At 50.5% G+C, this 17,657-nt stretch overlaps 1 protein-coding gene across 1 annotated transcript in view; it reads left to right on the top strand.

Annotated features, from left to right (window-relative positions):
* Positions 1-3,547: 3,547 nt before the first annotated feature.
* Positions 3,548-17,657, top strand: part of MYO1E (myosin IE) — a 187,602-nt gene continuing 173,492 nt past the window's right edge. Inside the window, exon 1 of the mRNA XM_055118462.1 lies at positions 3,548-3,657. Coding sequence (XP_054974437.1) covers positions 3,655-3,657 — 3 coding nt within the window. The 5' untranslated portion in view covers positions 3,548-3,654. The remainder of the gene's footprint in view (positions 3,658-17,657) is intronic.

The raw sequence follows: 17,657 nt of genomic DNA, 5'->3' as shown, positions 1-17,657 counted from the left end.
CTTTGCTGACTACCTGTGCTATTGTTTCTTTGAACTCATTCATCGTCCTCATCATGGTATCACTACAGACATTGAAGATTTACTGAGCTGGTTTCTTTCGTTTATATCTTCAGTGATACTGTTTTTGCTTGTTGAACTTAATGGGCTTCTATGTGTATTCCTGTTGGTTTTCTAGTTCTCTTGTTGTACTGGGTGGGGGGGGGGTTGTCTTTGTAGATAACCTCCCTGGAAGGTGCTGAGGGATTAAGCTGAAGGTTTCTTACTTTCTTCTCTGCCCTTCCACCAGAATGATGGAAAGCATAACTGTGAGCAGTATGTAATTTGTTGCATATATGTTACATGGCTGCATATGTAGCCATTCTTGAGGAACTGTAGTGTGGGCCCTTAATATGGTGCAGTTCAGGTGTGGAGGCTGCTGGGACTCTCACCTTGTAGGTGGTCTCCTGTCCTGGAATAGGTCAGTGATGTCAGCCAGAGGCAAGCCTCATCTGGGATGGCAGAGCAACCAGCAGGAAATCCCTTAAACATCCTTTTCAGAACCCGGGAGCTAGCTCAGAAAGGTAGCATGCACCTGGACAGACAGGAGCCTGGGTCCAATCGCTGACCTTGTGTGGGCCCCAACATCCACAGCTGGAGCAACCTCGGAAAATGAGCTATAAGTAGCCCCTAAACATTACTGGGTGTGGCCCCTAAACATGAAAGCAAGATCCCAAAAGATACTTTTTAACGGTGTGGTTCAGTGGTTTTTAGAGGACTCACAAAGTCAGACAAATCGCACCGCTGGCCAGTTCCAGAATATGTTCAGTGCCCAGCATGAAGACTGTCACCCATGGAACGCCCTCTCCCAGGCCTGTTCTCTGTCTCTGACAGCCTCGCCCTCTTCCGTCAAAAAGAACCAGACACGCCATCTCCAGACTTGGTTTCTCTCACTTTGCAATATCTTCCAGGTTCTTTTCTGCTGTAACATGGCAGCGCTTCCTTTGGGGGCTGGGGGAATGGGGAGTCACACCTGGTTGTGCTCAATCTTAACTCTTGGCTGCACTCAGGGATCATTCCTGGCAGACTTGGGAGACCATATGGGGTGCCTGTGATTTAACCCAAGTTAGTTGCAGGCAAGGTAAGCACCCTACCTGCTGTACTATGCTCTGACCCCAGAAATTCCCTCTTTAATGACAGGGAAAGATCCCACTGGGTTGCCTTACTCTCTCTCTCTCTCTCTCTCTCTCTCTCTCTCTCTCTCTCTCTCTCTCTCTCTCTCTCTCTCTCTCTCTGTGTGTGTGTATGTGTCTGTGGGTGGGTGTCATACCTGGCGATGCTCAGAAGTTACTTTTTTTTTTTCTTTTTGGGTCACACCTGGCGATGCACAGGGGTTACTCCTGGCTCTGCACTCAGGAATTACCCCTGGCCGTGCTCAGGGGACCATATGGGATGCTGGGAATTGAACCCAGGTCGGCCGCGTGCAAGGCAAACGCCCTACCCGCTGTACTATCGCTCCAGCCCCAAGAAGTTACTTTTTTTATATATATAAATGTGAAATTTTCTTTTTTTTTTTTAAATTGAATCACCGTGAGATACAATTACAAAACTTTCATGTTTTAGTTTCAGTCATACAATGATCGAACACCCATCCCTCCACCAGTGCACATTTTCCACCACCAATGTCTCTAGAAACCCCCCACTCCCTTCCTAACTCTTCCCCTGCTCTATGGCAGATAATTTTTGGGGCATTATAGCACTTGTAGCACTGTCGTCCCCGTTGTTCATCTATTTGCTCGAGCGGGCACCAGTAACGTCTCCATTGTGAGACTTGTTGTTACTGTTTTGGACATACCAAATACTCCATGGGCAGCTTGCCAGGCTCTGCCGTGCGGGCACAATACTCTCGGTAGCTTGCCGGGCTCTCCGAGAGGGATGGAGGAATCGAACCCGGGTCGACCTCGTGCAAGACAAACACCCTACCCGCTGTGCTATCATTCCAGCCCCATGTTTGGTCCTTTATCTACTGTCAGCACACATCTCCCATCCCTAGCGGTTCCTCCAACCATCATTGACTTAGTGATCTCAGGGGTTATTCTTGGCTCTGTACTCAGAAATTACTCCTGGTGGTGCTTTGGGGACCATATGTGATGCAGGGATTAAATACAGGTTGGCAGCATGCAAGGCAAATGCCCTCCCCATGGGACTATCACTCTGGCCCAACTTTACTGGTCTTGCTTAGTAGCCATTCTAGACAAGATGGTTCTGTGGTGGAGGTGGGGTAAGAGGCCTTGCCCACGGTGCTCCTGGCTTGCTGCTGGCTCTGTGCTCAGGGATCACTCCTAGCCTGACTCAGGCAACCATATGGAGTGCTGGGGGTTGAACCCTGCTCCGATGCACAAGACAAGTGCCTTCCTTTGCTGTACTAACTCTACAGCTCCTAGACAAGACAGTTTTTTCTCAATATTTTTTCCAGGATCCTGTGTACAGCAAAGGACCCTCAGGAAAGGACCCTCATGCTATACGTCACTAAGCTTTACGGGATTTTTTTTTTTTTTGCCTTGTTTTGGTTTGTTTTCAATACTTTGGAGAATTTAAAATCCCACCACAGACCCTGGGAGGACAGTCCAGGTTTTTGTTTGGTGTGGGAACACGCTCAGCAGTGCTCAGGACTTACCCTGGCTCTAAGCTCAGGGATTGCTCCTGGCGGGGCTCCAGAGCCTTGCCAGCGACCCAAGCCAGGTGGTCTGTGTGAGGCAAGGGCCTAATAAGACGAGTGCCACCGCGGGAATGATGCCGTTTACAGCGCTGATGCCCCAGATTAGCATTGCTCGCGGCGGGTGGTGCTTTTCTTTCTACTTTTGCCGTGCCACGGGCTCCGCGCACAGCAAGCGCGACTTCTCCCCCATCCAAACCCCATCCCCTTCCTCCAACTGGCCTGCTTTGTTTCCTAAGGAAATTCAGGTAAAAGGAGGGGGCGGGGGAAGTGATATTTTTGCCTTTCCTCACAATCCAGACGTTGGAAAGAAAAAGGATTTCCTTTGGGCAGCGGCCACCACTCTGATCTTCTATGCTGATAAAAGATTTCCTTCTTAAAAAAAGAAGTGCAAAACACAGAAAAACTATCGGAAAATCGGACCGTTCCGATACGGACCAAGTGCTCGAGGGGGGCTCGCTCCGTCCGGCGGCTAGAAGGAGCGGGGCGCGGGGGGCGAGTCGGGGCCCCGGCGGGGGCGCGGGGCGGGCCGCGGCGCGGGACTACAGGCCCCAGAGGCCCCGGCCGGCGCGGCGGCGGCGCCCGTTGGCTGCGGCGGGCTCCCCGGGGAGTGACGCGGCCGGGCCCGCGGCCGATTGGCCGGGCGCGCCGCCACTTCTCCATTTATGGCCAGGCCGCCCGGCCCCGCCGCGCTCGAGTCCGGCCCGGGGCGCGAGTCCGAGCGGCGTCCGTGGCCGCGAGCGCGCGCCGCGTCCAGCCCCGCCGCCCCGCGAGCGCGCGGTCCCGAGCCCGCCGCGCGCCCCGCCCCTGCCGGCGCGCCCCCGGGGTGCCCATTGGCTGCGCCGAGCGCTTGGGTGTCGGGCGCCCGCGGGGCGACGCCGAGCAACTTTGCGACTGGGTCCCGGCGACGGCGGCGCGGGCCCGGCTCCCCGGCAGGCGCCCCCGCGGCGCGACCAGGCACCATGGTGAGTCGGGGTGCCCACCCGGGGCGGGGGGCGGGGGCCGGCACGCACCCTCCGGGGCTCCCCGGGAAACTTTCTCTGCGCCCGCGGTGGGCGCCGCGGACCTCGGAGCGCGCGTGGGGGGTGTGGGGCGCGGGCCCAGCACCCTCCGGGCTGCGGGGTCCCGGGGCGCGGGCGGCTCCCGGGTCCCGGTTCCCCAGCGCGTGCGGGGACGCGCCGCACAAAGGCAGACGGGCGCGCCAGGTAGCGAGCACCTGGCTGGGCGGCGGGCACGCGAGCGAGGGACCCCGGGGGTGCGCCGGACTGTCGAGGGTCTCCGCAGCGGCTTCCACGTGGCCGGGGGACGGTGCCCTTGGCCCCGCGTTGGTTCTTCCTTGGCACTTCGGGTGCAGAGGGGGTCGCTGGCGCCGTCGCGAACTCTGCGCACTTCTCCACCTCGACCCCCAGAGCCTCGCCGCGGCCCGGGGACTTGCGGGTGTGTCTCTGTGTGTGTGTATCTTTGGGACTTGGGGGGGATGTGTGTGGACGTGTGTTGGTGTATGGACTGTGCGTGCGCTCGCGTGTGTATTCCCCAGGCTTTGATGTTTGTAGTTTTCTTTTGTATGTGTAGTTGTGTGCGCCCCTGTGCTCTTTAGAGTGTGTGTGTGTGTGTGTGTGTGTGTGTGTGTGTACGAGGTGTCCCTGGAACTTTGGGGTGTGTCCGTGTATCCCTGGGACTTTGGGTGTGTCTGTGTGTGTATATCCATGAGACTGTGTGTGTGTGTGTGTGTGTGTGTGTGTGTGTGTGTGTGTTGTATGTGTGTCCTCCCTGGGACCTTCTATATGTTTGTGTGTGTGTTCCTGGAACTTTGGTGTGTTTTTTTCTTCGGGTGTATATTTGTGTCTGTGTGTATGTGTGTGTGTTTTCTCGCGGGCGGGGGAAGCAGACTATTCTGAAGGGGTTGGCAGCCCATCAGAAGGAAAAACAAAACAGTGACACCCGGAGTCTCCGGAGTGGCCACACTTACTGCGTCTCAGACCCTCAGAGGCAGTGTGCCGGCCCCCTTCTGGAGGGCTTGCTTGTGTTCTGATGGGTGTGTGAGCGGAGCTAAGTGGAAATGGAAGCTGCTGGCCCTAATCTTCAGATCTCTGTGCCCGCCTGGCCATCCTGTCCAGGAAGCAAGAGAAGCCTGTCCAGTGTCCCTGCAGGACTAGCCCGTTGGCCGGGTGCTGTTTGTTTAGGAGAATGATTACCAATCTGCAAAAAATCTTTAAAAGGGCATCTTTGTCCAGCTCCTGCTCTTAAAGTCCAGAGTGATGTCATCTTTGCCGGCACCTGAGACATACTATCTGTAAATATATGTGCTCTTTCAGTGTTAGGGTATAAGAACATCACCCCACATTATTTGGGGAGCCTCCCTCTTAGAGAATCATGTGCTCCGGCAGAGCAGGTGATGGACAGAGCCCCTTAATCGGCCACTTGAATTTAAGCAATGCGAGAGTCCTCGTATTTTGTCACGCTGTTTTTAGTGGTTCAGTAAATCCTATTTTAAAAATCTCTGTAAGTGGGGCTGGAGAGATAGTACAGCAAGTCGGGTGTTTGCCTTCCACACAGAGGACCTGGGTTTGATCCCTGACATCCCATATTGTTCTTGAGCACAGAGCCAGGAGGGTAAGGTCTGAGCATGCCCGGTTGTGTCCTAAAAATTAAAAATAAACAAAAAATCTATATATGCTTAGACATAAAAATTTATTGGGTTGGAGACCAAGTAGGTAAAGCACCTGCCTGTACGGTTGACCCAGGCTGACCTGGGTCCTATCCGCAGTACCCCCATAGAGCCCCCCCAGGGGCAGCCCTGAGCACCACTGGGTGTGGTCCAAGGACCAGCAGAACAGTCAGGTGTTCATGTCAACTGCTTAAAGAATCTTAAGGAATTTAAATACTAAAGAAGTTAACTTCCCCTTCCATAGTTAAACTCAGTTTTTCGTGCTGGACAGACTCAAAAGGAGTCTCAGATGCTTTAGATGGAGAAGTTGGAAATTTCCAGGCTGGCCTCATCCCCATCGCTGTTGAAGTCGATGGTGAGTCAAAGAGTTGTTCGCTGTGTAGAGTGAAGTGGCCTTAGAACAGAGCATCATGGGTGATGAGAACTTCATTTATTTCTTTTCATTTATTTATTTTTTTGCAGAGGACCACCCCTGGTTGTGTTCAGGAGCTACTCCTGGCTCTATGCTCAGGAATTACTCCTAGTGGTGCTTGGGGGACCATATGGGATGCTGGAGATCAAACCCTGGTCGGCTGCATGCAAGTCAAGCAAGCATCTGCTCTTGTACTATCCCTCCTGCCCTGACGAGAAACTTATTGAGGGTCGTTACACAGAAGACACCATCCTTTTTAGGTCCCCCATCTGTGTCGGGGTCCCACTGTGCCCCTAAGCTGTCTTGAGCAGCAGCAGAGCAGGACATGGCTGAGGGGTGGCCTGGAGAAGGCGGTTTATCAGGCCAGGCGTGGGGCCAGGGGACAGCGCCTGGCTTGTGGGCTGCTGGCCGTGGGTTCCCCTCAGACATCTGCTAGTTTATCAGGAATGCGCTCCACCTGTGCCCGAGGCCCTCCCAGGTCTATTCTCGGTGACTCATGCAGAAGGCTGTCATTTTCTGAGTCACAGAACAGTGGATGCCTTGGTGTGGACTTCTTCCTTCTGAAATTTCACTTTGGGACACTTCTTGCCATCTTTGGAGAATCAGGAACTCTGCAGGGGAGGGTCAGGGCTGTGGCTCAGTGGGAGAGTCTTGACTTGCAGGTGTCAGGCACTGGTTCAGTCCCCGGGACTGCAAAACAAACAAAAGAAAAACAAACTGAACCTTTCTGGGCAATAATAAGGTTTCTCTTTTCCTGAGGAGACAGGGAAAACTATATCACCAACTTCCTTTCCCACTGCCCCACAAAAATAACAAAATCCCAACTCTGTATGCCTCTGTGATTTATTATCTGCTAGTTTGTTAGGAGGGTATTATGACTTTAGTTTATAGGAACATAAGTTCCTATGACTTTAATTAATATTAACACACATCTGGCGTGTCCTTCATAGACTTCATAGAACTTTAGCAAAAGAAGCTCTGCTGCTTTTAGTGATTTGAACTGTCCAGTGGACAGGGATCTGTGTCTGTAGTTGTAGCTGTGATATTTTGGACCCAGTATTATCGATTAATTTATGTCACTTAGAGTGTGTTGAAACTCTTGGGTAGACCTGATTTGGCTGTTCCCTCAGAATGTATGTGAGATAGTTCCTTTTTCCTTCCTTCTATAGTACCTGGGAGTAAATTGCAGCCATGATACATAAAAACATAGGGGAAAAGATTTACCAGCTAGTAGGTGATGGATAAATTAACTGCAAGGTAGAGGAGTTCTTCTGGGTGGAGGCTGGTATGTGTTCAGAAAGGCTGGCATCTGTTTCAGAATTTTCTGGAACAGCAGAAATAAATCCAGTTTATTTTCTCTGATGAGTTGATCTGATTGCTGGTAGTGTCCTACACAGCTCAGTGCCAAAACCCATCAGAAAGGAATGTGATAAGCTATGGGAGAGTCTGGATGGGGGCAGGAGGGGAAAGGAGGTGGGGAGGGATGGTGGGACAAGGGCAACAAGAGGGTTAGTCTCCGAGAGCCTCTAGCCCTGGACAGGAACCTGGCAGTGGGTGGATGGAGTAAAACAGGAACCAACAGTTGCAGAACCTGAAAGATGCCCCTTCCACAAATGTGTGTGTGAGTGTCTGTGTATGTGTGTGTCAGGGGTGGGGCAAGGACGGGGGTGTTCAGATTTATCAGTCTGTGCACATGCAAATGTCTACAAGGTCAGACATTTGCATTTTAGATGACTGAGGCTGACTTTGGAGAGCTAGTACAGGACTTAAGGCTTTTGCCTTGCACATGGCCAGCCATTGTTTGAATCTGGGGCACCGAATATATTCCCAGCACCACCAGCGTGATTCCTGAGCACAGAGCCAGGAATAAGCCTTGAGCACTCCCGGGTGTGGCCCCTAAGGCCCAAAACAACAATAAATATGGGACCTATTGTCTCACCTACGGACTGTGGCAGCCTGGCCAGGCCAGAGCAGCTGTGTTACCAAGTTACCTTTCTTTTTTTTTTTAAAGTTGTTTTTGTTTTATTTTTGTTTTATTAATTAATTTATTTATTTTAAAAAATTATTCTTTTATTGAATCACCATGTGGAAAGAAAGTTACAAAGCTTTCAGTTTGAAGTCTCAGTTATACAATGCTTGAACACCCATCCCTTCACCAGTGCACATATTCCACCACCAAGAATCACAGTATACCTCCTCCCCTCCCCCCCAAGTTACCTTTCTGGCGAAGCTGTGGGTGTGGGTTTTTGTTCTGGAGCTGCAGAGACCCAACACCCTGGGTTAGCTGTCTGCAGCCAGGCCTGTCCTGTGACCCACAATGCCTGCCTTTGGGAGTGGCTGTACTTGGGAGTGGTGCTCGAGCTTGATTGGTGTGGGCACACTTTCCCAGTGAGTTTCCTTCAGGGAGAGAGGTGTCTGTGTTCTGAGCTCTTCGGTTCGGAGAAACTTGCATCCCACCACTCCCTTCAGGAGCCATCTATGGGTAGACCAGCCATAGGGGGTGAGGCGCTAAATTGGACTTCTCTTTCCTGACCCCTGTAGGGATGGTGCCTCCCCCCGCATCACAGTGACCCAGGCACTTGTTTGGTGACTTTACTCAGGATTTCAGGAATTTGAGATCCGTTTCAGGGCTGTCCCGGGGCTGTGCAGTGAGCCTCAGCAGCAGCCCTGGGGAAAGAGCTGAAGAGGACGGGACTGGCTGCTTACTTGGCAAGACTGTGTCAAGGCTGTTCACATGAGTCAGCATCAGAAAGCAGACCTATTTTTTTTGGGGGGGGGCCACACCCAGCAGGGTTTAGGATTTACTCGTGACTCTGTACTCAGGGCTTGGGGGACCCTATGGGATGCTAAGTTGCACCCATCAGCCGCTTGCAGAGTAAGTGGGCTGCCCCCGTCTGTCTCTCTGGCCCCCAGCAGATATATTTTAAAATGTCTATACAAATGCAAGGTTTGTAATGGGATGTGTACAGATGATATATAGCCATGCTTTTCCAGATTTGAGCCATCTATATTATTTTGGAAATTTTTCTAAAATTGACCCATGTACTTTTAAAAACATTTATTTTTTTTTTTTCAAAATTGAGTCAATTACAATTTTTGGATTTTTTTTTTTTTAACATTTTTCCCTGGCATGCTTTTTAAACTAAAGATGCGGTAGCTTGTGTATCTATCAGTTTGCTTTTAAGACTTTCGCAGTTAGTGGGATTTTAATGTTTTCACTTCATAATTTTGCTGGGGCTTAATATTTACAGAGCAAATAAGAGGTTAAAGGTTAAATGCCAAAGGTATTAAATATAAACATCTTGGTCTTATAAGCACATTCTGTAATAATGGTACACAAATTGCATTTTAAGGCTTTATTTTGGCAGAGAGGAGAGATTTGGGGGCATTCAGTGAAACCAACTTTTCGCACCCATTGGGCAAAGTAGAGCTCTACATCTCTGAGCCCAGGAAGAAAGCCCCAGGTCTGCGCCTGCATCCTAGTGAGGTCAGCCCTCCCTTCCCAGGATCACGTGAAAGGGGGCCTGGAGAAAGAAAGAGTTGCATGCACCTGACCCTGGTGCTGCAGACCTCAGCAGCCCCCCATTCCTGGGTCCTGCGTTTAGCTGTCCTTTCTTGTTCCTGAGAATCCCAGCAGTGGCCCCAAGAACCCTTGAGTATAACTTGAGTACAAACCCTTGAGTACAAATAAGGTAAGAAGGAGGAAGAAAAGGAAGGGAGGAGGGAGGCAAGGAAAGAAAGCAAGGAAGGAAAGAAGGGAGGGGAGGAAGGAAGGAGGGAGGGAGTGGGGAGAGAGAGAGAGAGAGGAGAGGGGAGAGAGGAGAGAGATAGGAAAGCAGAAATTGAGAGAGCCTCTCATTCGATTCCTGTGCCGGACACTGTGTTTTTTAAATTTTTTTTTTTTTAATTTTTATTATATCACCATGTGGAAAATTACAAAGTTTTCAGGTTTATGTCTCAGTTATACAATATTCAAACACCATCCCTTCACCAGTGCCCATATTCCACCACCAAAATCCCCAGTATACCCCCCGCCACAGCCCCCCCAACTGTATAACTGATGAATTTCACTTCATTTTCTCTCTACCTTGCTTACATTCCATATTGCAAAACAAAACTCACTATTGTTGTTGGAGTTTCCCCCCAAGGAAGACAGCCCTACGAAGGAAGCATTTGATAATTGGTTTGTCATTAAAAGATTGTATGTTTTCAGTTTTTAGAAAAGGTTGCGCGGCCGCATAAGCGGCCGCGTGGCTCGGATGTGTTCCAGTCCTGTGCGGGACACTGTGAGTAGCCGTGGGCAGTCCAGAGAAGAGTGGGGAGGGCCCAGACAGCTGGTGTGAGGGCCTAGGCCCGCTAGTGCGGCTAATGTGATGCTCTTCCAAAAGCAAGTGAACAGGTTATCTCTAACTCTGAAACTTCTGAGTCCAGCTGTCCTTAGAACAATTAACCATTCCACATGTTCTTGGGGGAAGGTGAGGTTGCTTTAAAAACCATTGATTCTTGGTTTTTATCTCAGAGAGATAGTGCAGTGGGTAGGGCGCTTGCCTTGCTTGTGGAGTAACAACCCTTGAACGCTGCAAAATATTGGCAGTGTCCCTCTCCCCCACTTCAGTGTCCTAAGGCTTGGGGTTGTCCTTAGGACCTCTCAAAATATGTTGCAGTCTGTTGAAGTGTTCACCAAAAGTTCACAAGAAGAATAAAAAGAATCCAACAAGAATCAGATTAGTAGGGAAATGCAGAGATGATCCACTGAGGGAAGACATCTGAGTTAGGTCATGTTTGGTGAGGAGAAAGAAGTGTGACATGTGAAGCCATTGAAGAACTTCAGGGGCTGGAGCGATAGCACGGCGGGTAGGCGTTTGCCTTGCACACAGCCGACCTGGGTTTGATTCCCAGCATCCCATATGGTCCCCTGAGCACTGCCAGGAGTAATTCCTGAGTGCAGCGCCAGGAGTAACCCTTGAGCATCGCTGGGTGTGACCCAAAAAGAAAAAAAAAAAAAGAAGCTAGAAAGCTTTCAAATTAAAATGACGGAAGAGGGAGCAATAGTACAGCAGGAAGGGCGTTTGCCTTGCATGTGCCAACCCATGTTTGATCCTTGGCATCCCACATGGTCTCCTGCGCTCCACCTCAAGTGGTCCCTGAGTGCAGAGGCAGGAGTCAGCCCAAAGTGCCACTGGATCTGATGAGGGAGGGTGAGGGAGGGAGGAAGGAAGGGAGGAAAGGGAAGGAGAAAGAGGACTGAGTTCGGCAGAGTACTGTTAATACTATCAGGAAGGTTTGATTTGAGTCATTTTAAATCCAAAGGAAACAGGATAAAATAGAATCTTGAATTCTGAGCAATATGTACCTGGATATTTATACCCCCCCCCCCATTGTTTTAACATCAACTTCCAGTTGAGACGAAAAGCATATAAAAATGTTTTTTTCTCCTTTCTTTATCTTTTATGGTGCTGTGGATTGAACCTGGGGCCTCACACAGGCAGGACAAATGCCCTGTCGTGCCTTCCATGGCCCATGAACACTCCGCGCTTAGTGTAGCCCTACAGGACTCACCCACCAGAGTCCATGGAAGCCATCCGCGAGTTGCAGCAAATATTTATTTCTAAGTTGAACTACCGTGAACTACAGTAACACAGATACTCAAGACTGAGTTTCAGGCACACAGTGTGCCAGCCCCCATCTCTGCACCAGGGATTATTCCCCCCCCCCCACTGACTCTTATTTCCCTGCAAACTGTCATAAGGTTAAGGGGATGGTGGGTTTGGGATCTGGCAGGTTGTTTGGCTGATGGATTTGGGATTTGGCAGGTTGTTTTGCACCGCTAGGGTCTTGCACTCAGTTACAGTAGGCCTGGAATTGTGTGCGAGAGACCCCGGGAACAGTGCTCCTAGGATCCTGCCTGGCGTGTGGGGTGATTCTGGGGATCCAACTCTGTCCTCAGTCACATTTGCAAGGCAGGTGCTTGGTTAACAGATAGCATCCCTGGGCCCCTCTGCCAGGTTCTTTGTATGATGGTTGTCATAGTGTTAGATCAGTACCAAGTCCCAGAGTGTTTTGTAAATCTCACCCATGTTATGGGTTTCCTGTCTCTCAGTCATCTTCTTACCTTCCTGTGCCTACTGGTTTTGGTATAACATACCCGCAAGTGGGCAAGTCAGTTAGGAAATATTTCTCCTTCCAGATCAGTGGCACTGGATCCTGAGGACAGGGACCGCAAGCCCCAGGCTACAAGCACTTTCCGGCCCCTCCGTGGCCTCTCACCCCACCTTGTTCCTGACGAGAAACAGCAGTGCTGAGGGGCGTGTGCATGTGCCCGCCCGGGCGCCCTTGGCGTGGCTCATCTGCTCACACCTGGGTATGGTGCTTCTGGAACGGGCTCGCCTTCGACTGCCATGAGGACCAGCTTTCTTTTTATCAGTTTTTGGGTTGTACCCAGTGATGCTCAGGGGTCCCTCCTGACTCTGCACTTAACTCTGGTAGTGCTTGGGGGACCATACGAGGTGCAGGGACCGGTCGCATGTAAGGTCCTTCCCAGTGTACTGTCTCTCCAGCCTCCAGGGTGAGCATTTCCTGAAGCTCTGCTAGCGTTGTGGCTGTGCTGTGGCCACACCGACTCAGAGTGAGTATGTCACGGCTTCCAGGGACAGCCCCCTTCCTTCATCTTCTCTTTGACTCTCCGAAGGCAGTTGAGACCATAGAGACAGCAGTGGAGGGAGGACAGCTTGTCCCACGTCCCTGCTGACCCCCTGCACGCCCTGTGTGACTAAATCCCTCATCAACACCTGATGTGTGAACAGCGCTACTTTCCCCAGGTACAAGCAGTAGCAGTGAGGTTTTTATATATTATGGAACTTCAGGATGATTTCTAAGCGGCCCTTTCTTGGGAAATAGAAGTAGATTCAGATGCTAACAGGTAGAAAAAAGCACCATCTGTTAAGGGGGCTTTGTGAGAAGAGCAAACATTAGTTTATTATTTTTTGGTTTTTGGCTTTGGGGCCACACCTGGTGGTGCTCAGGGCTTACTCCTGGCTCTGTGCTCAGGATCATTCCTGGGGGGCTCAGGGGACCACATGTGGGTCTGAGGATTGAGGCTGGGTCAGCTGTGGACAAGGCAAGTATGGTACCATCTCTCCGGCCCAAGAACAAACATTCTTTTGTAAGTCTGAACCCTGGACAGCTGTGAATCCTGCCAGGCTGCGATGGTCTTTCCTTTACATGAGCTAATTTCACCTTTTGGGCCAGCCCTGAGCCACGTGTGGAGAAAAGCATTTGTCATATATACATAGTGCTTTATTCTCCCTTGGTGGAAGTCATGTCTGTAGGTTCCCCAAACACCCATGTGTCAGTCTTGGTCCATGAACAGGCTGCTTGTCCCTGTGCACGCCAGTCATATGTGGCTTGGAGGAGGATTCCTTCAGCCTTAGACATGGGCCTCAGAAAAAGAAAATTGCTCTCTGGACAATACCTTTGATTTACTCTCCTCTCTCTTCTTTCTAATTGGAAAGTTTAAAACCTGCAAATCCAGGCACTGGAGAGGTAATACAGTGGGCAGGGCTCTTGCCTCACACATGGGTGACTCAGGTTCCATCCCTGGCATTCCTTATGGTTTCCCTGGCCCCCGCCCTGAGCACCCACAGGAGTAATTCCTTAGTGCAGAATGCAGAGCTAGGAGTAACCCCTGAGCATTGCTGGGTGTGGCCCCAAAACAAAACATGAAAAAAATCCCCCCCAAAATACAACTCTCTACAAATCCAGAGAAAATTGATTCCCCTTTAATAATTGGCCACTCAGGGGTCACACCTGTTTTTCCGTTTTGCTGATGTGGTGCCACATCCATTGCTTTGTGGGTGTTGAACCGTCCTTGCATCTGGGAACAAATATCACCCCAGAACTGGAAATGATCCTTTTCATATTTTGTAGTTTGCTCAAATTTCATTGAGAATTTTTGCATTTATGTTCATCAGAGATATTGGTCTGTTAATTTTCTTTCTTGTGGCAATCTTAACATCTAAAAAAATGTTTTTCCACATTCATTGGTCCTCAGGGCTTACCCACAAGCACGCTTACCCACAAGCACGGCTTACCAGTCTGCAGGGCAAGCACTCTACCTGCCGTGTTCTTTCTCCAGCCGCCTGATTTTAAATTTCATTTTTTGTTTCCTGATGATACAGTCATTGTCCATTGTATGTTTCTTTCCAGGAATTTATCCATTTCTCCAAGTTTGGATTACCTTTTTTTTTTTGCCTATAATTTTATTTTACTTATTCCCGTCATCCTTTGATCTATTTTGAAGCAAATTCTCATGATCATATCATATCATCCTAATTCATAATCATTTAATCATTCCATTGACCATGGAATAAAGTTAAGCTCCAATTAGTAACTATTCTCTGGGCTGAAAAAAGGGGTGTGTCTTCAGAGAGTCTACGCAAGTGGCTGCACTTTGAGTTCTAACAATGGGGCTTTGTTTCTGCAGAATAGTGTTGCCATCCCTCCCTGACACTGGGTGTGTCTCTTCAGGCCTAGCGGCCGGACTGCACGGAGCCCCTGGCAGGGGTGACTGGCCCCCTAGGCTCCTGTCACTTCTCTGCTCCGTCACTGCCTTGCAGCATGCCTGGGTTAGGTGTGGTCTGTGGTCTCCTTCCTCCTGCAAGCCTGTGCCACGTGTAGGAGTGTGTCAGGAATTGCGTTTGGAGGGATCAGTGGACTCTGTGCCAGGCAGTAGCTCTGGCACATGCCAGCCCTGGATTCCACCCCCAGCGCCATGTGGTCTCAGCATGCTGCCCAGAGCGGCCTGGTCGTCCCTCGTCAGAGTTCTTCCCAGACTGTGGAGAGTGGCCTTGTACCCTGCCCCCTGCCCACCCCTTACTCCAGCACAGCCATGCCCCCCCCCCCCACACAGATATTTCATTTTATTTGTTTTGGGGTCACACCCAGTGGTGTTCAGGGGCTACTCCTAACTTTGCACTCAGGAATCACACCTGGCGGTGCTCTGGAGACCGTATGATAGGATGCCAGGGATCAAACCCAGGTTGGCCGCATGCAAGGAAAGTGCCCTACCCACAGCACTATTGGTCCTGCACCATCCCTACACAAACATTGTCACTGTCACTGTCATCCCGTTGCTCATCGATTTGCTCAAGCAGGCACCAGTAACATCTCTCATTGAGGGACTTATTGTTACTGTTTTTGGCATATCCAATACACACGGGTAGCTTGCCAGGCTCTGCCGTGCAGGCTTGATACTCTCGGTAGCTTGCCGGGCTCTCCGAGAGAGGGGCGGAGGAATCGAACTCGGGTCGGCCGTGTGAAAGGTGAATGCCCAAGCGCTGTGCTATCGCTCCAGCCCTACACAAACATTAAGTTAGTAAAGTGATCACATACCCTGAGCTTCACTCACTCCCAAAATTAAAGAGAGAGGGAGAGGGAGAGGGAGAGGGAGAGGGAGAGGGAGAAGGAGACGGAGAGGGGGAGGGAGAGGGAGAGGGAGAGGGAGAACGGTCAGCTGAGAAGTATTCTAAAGATTCCTTGGGGCAGGTGAAATCAGATGCTGGAGAAGTTTGGCTCTGTGTTCAGGTGTGAATTTGTTCATGGAAAGAATTGCTTAAATCCACCCTGAACTCAGCTTATAACTGCCTCCCACGAGCTTTTAGGGACCCACCAACTGTAGTAGCTTGACAAAGTTCTCTGGGTGGTAACAGAAGAGGTGGCCCTAGAATCCAAGTACTATTGACCCACAGTACTGGGATCTGCTTTCCTGAAAAGGTCTGCAAACCAAACGTCATAGATTATTCGCGAGAAAGGCCCTTGGAAGTGGTACATTAAAGTAATGGGGGAGAAGGGTCAGGTCACACCAGTGATGCTCAAGAGCTCTTGGCCCTGTGCTCAGGAGTGACCCTGACAGTGCTTGGGTGTCATACAGCATTTTTCCATCTTGAGATGTGGGCAAATGCAAGACAAGTGCCTTAGCCCCTGTACTCCCTCTTCACCCCCAAAGGGGCATTTTAATTTTTGTTTTAATTTTTATTTTAATGTAGACAAAATCCACAACGGTTGATGCAGGTCTAGAGTTGGAATTGATTAGATAGCAAAAATCCAATATTAAAATCAATAAATATAAAAAATCAATTTTATGTGAAAATTATTATATCTGATCACAGAGTTAAGTTCTCGTCTAAGAATCTGCTAAGCTGTCTGTGGCTGGTCGAGCCTTCTATTGCTGTTTTGTTGGTTTGGTTGGCTTCTGTGTTACTTTCCCACCTAATTTGGTTGCTTCTACTGGAATGTCAGCATTGAGGAGTCAGGAGGTGTCACGTGGCCGTATATGTGGCCACATAGCCCAGAACCTTCAAGATCTATAGTCTGGGTCAACTCGACAGGGTGGCAGCTGTGGGGGGGTGGACGTGGCTGCCAGGACTGCCGGAAGTACAGGGGCTTTAGGGAGGCTGCCCAGCCTGAAATACTTGGCTCCCACCTTGGATGTGGCACTCAGCCGCCTTTAAGCACAGCTTCCGCTCTTGGCTAGTCTCACCGTTGGCTGTAGCCACTTCCCTGGTCCCTATCCCCTGATTCCACTCTCCTCTGTACTGGCCCCCACAAGCCTTCTGAGTCTCAAGTTCAGAAGAGACCAACTGCTTCTCTGCCTCATCGACTTATCCCCCTTGGTAGCTCAGCTGCACCTTTGTTTTGTAACTTGTTCTACTTGCTGTTATTGTCAAACTTAATAGGGAGTGCAGCGGGGGTGTAGGGGATGGGGGGTGTTTTCACCTCCATCTACCTTATGTATGCATCATTTCTTTAAAACTGCCGCTTAGGTCTTCATCCTCAGGACACAAGTAGATCATAGAACTGCCAACTGACCGCACACACAAACTCCACACCAGTGCTCAGTGCTTTTGATTCCCTGGTGGCACAAACCAGATTGTATGTGTAGGGAGTGGATGGTCACAGCATCTTGGGATGCAGATGCTTGTGGATGGCCCTGTCTCTCGCTTGTGCAGCCTGTCCTTAGAGCTGGAAGGCCAGACTGGAGCGCAGCGAAGATACGAGAAGGGCTTCTGAAGGTTGGGCTGCTTGTTCTTGCAGCTGGCGGGGCTGCTTTGGGACTTTCTTCTCTAATCTGATGTTATTAAGTTGACATCAGTGCGCGTACCCACCTTGTCACCCCACTGGGTTTGGAATCTGAAGAGAGTTCTCCTGGGAAAATCTCTTGCTGTGGAGTGGGCTGGGGTTGAACACCTGGCTGTGCTCAGGGGTTACTTCTGGCTTTGTAGTCAGGTATCACTCCTGGCGGGGCTTGGGATGCTTGGGATTGAACCTGGGTCGGCTGCCGGCACGGCAAGTGTCCTACCCACTGCACTATCTCTCCGGCCCCTCCTTGCCTTTCTGGTCAGTGACAAGTTGGATGTTTAAGACCTCCTTTGCAGGGGGCAGAGGACGTGACCCAGTGTATGGCACATGCCTTGCAAGTGTGAGGCCCAGGATTTGGCTCCCCAAAAGAAAGAGAGATGGGGAGAACATGTTGAGGAGTCTGGGACAGCTGGAAGGAGACTGAACACAGCTGACACGTGCTTCTTTATCACAGGTCGTTTGGGAGGAAGGATGGAGGAAATCCAGATGTTTAAAATCTGCAGGTCAAGCTCGGGAAATAGCTCGGCAGTGTAGCACTGGCCTTGCGTGCTCGAGCCCCCAAGCTTGCTCCCCGGCACCAAAACTGTTTTTACAGGCAGTCCAGATGCTGGCAGATTCACACCCAGCAAATGCTGGGGGTACATTTGTACTTTTGGGGCTGTTTTCCTGACCATCTGCAGGAGGACAGGGTGTGAAATATCTGAACAGAAAGATGGAGCCCGCTGCACGGGGTGCCCGGGGGTCAGGGT

Source organism: Sorex araneus, chromosome 10 (assembly GCF_027595985.1).
Source record: "Sorex araneus isolate mSorAra2 chromosome 10, mSorAra2.pri, whole genome shotgun sequence".
NCBI lineage: Eukaryota > Metazoa > Chordata > Mammalia > Eulipotyphla > Soricidae > Sorex > Sorex araneus.
Note: the sequence above shows the minus strand (reverse complement) of the source record. Positions and strands in the feature narration are given on the sequence as shown.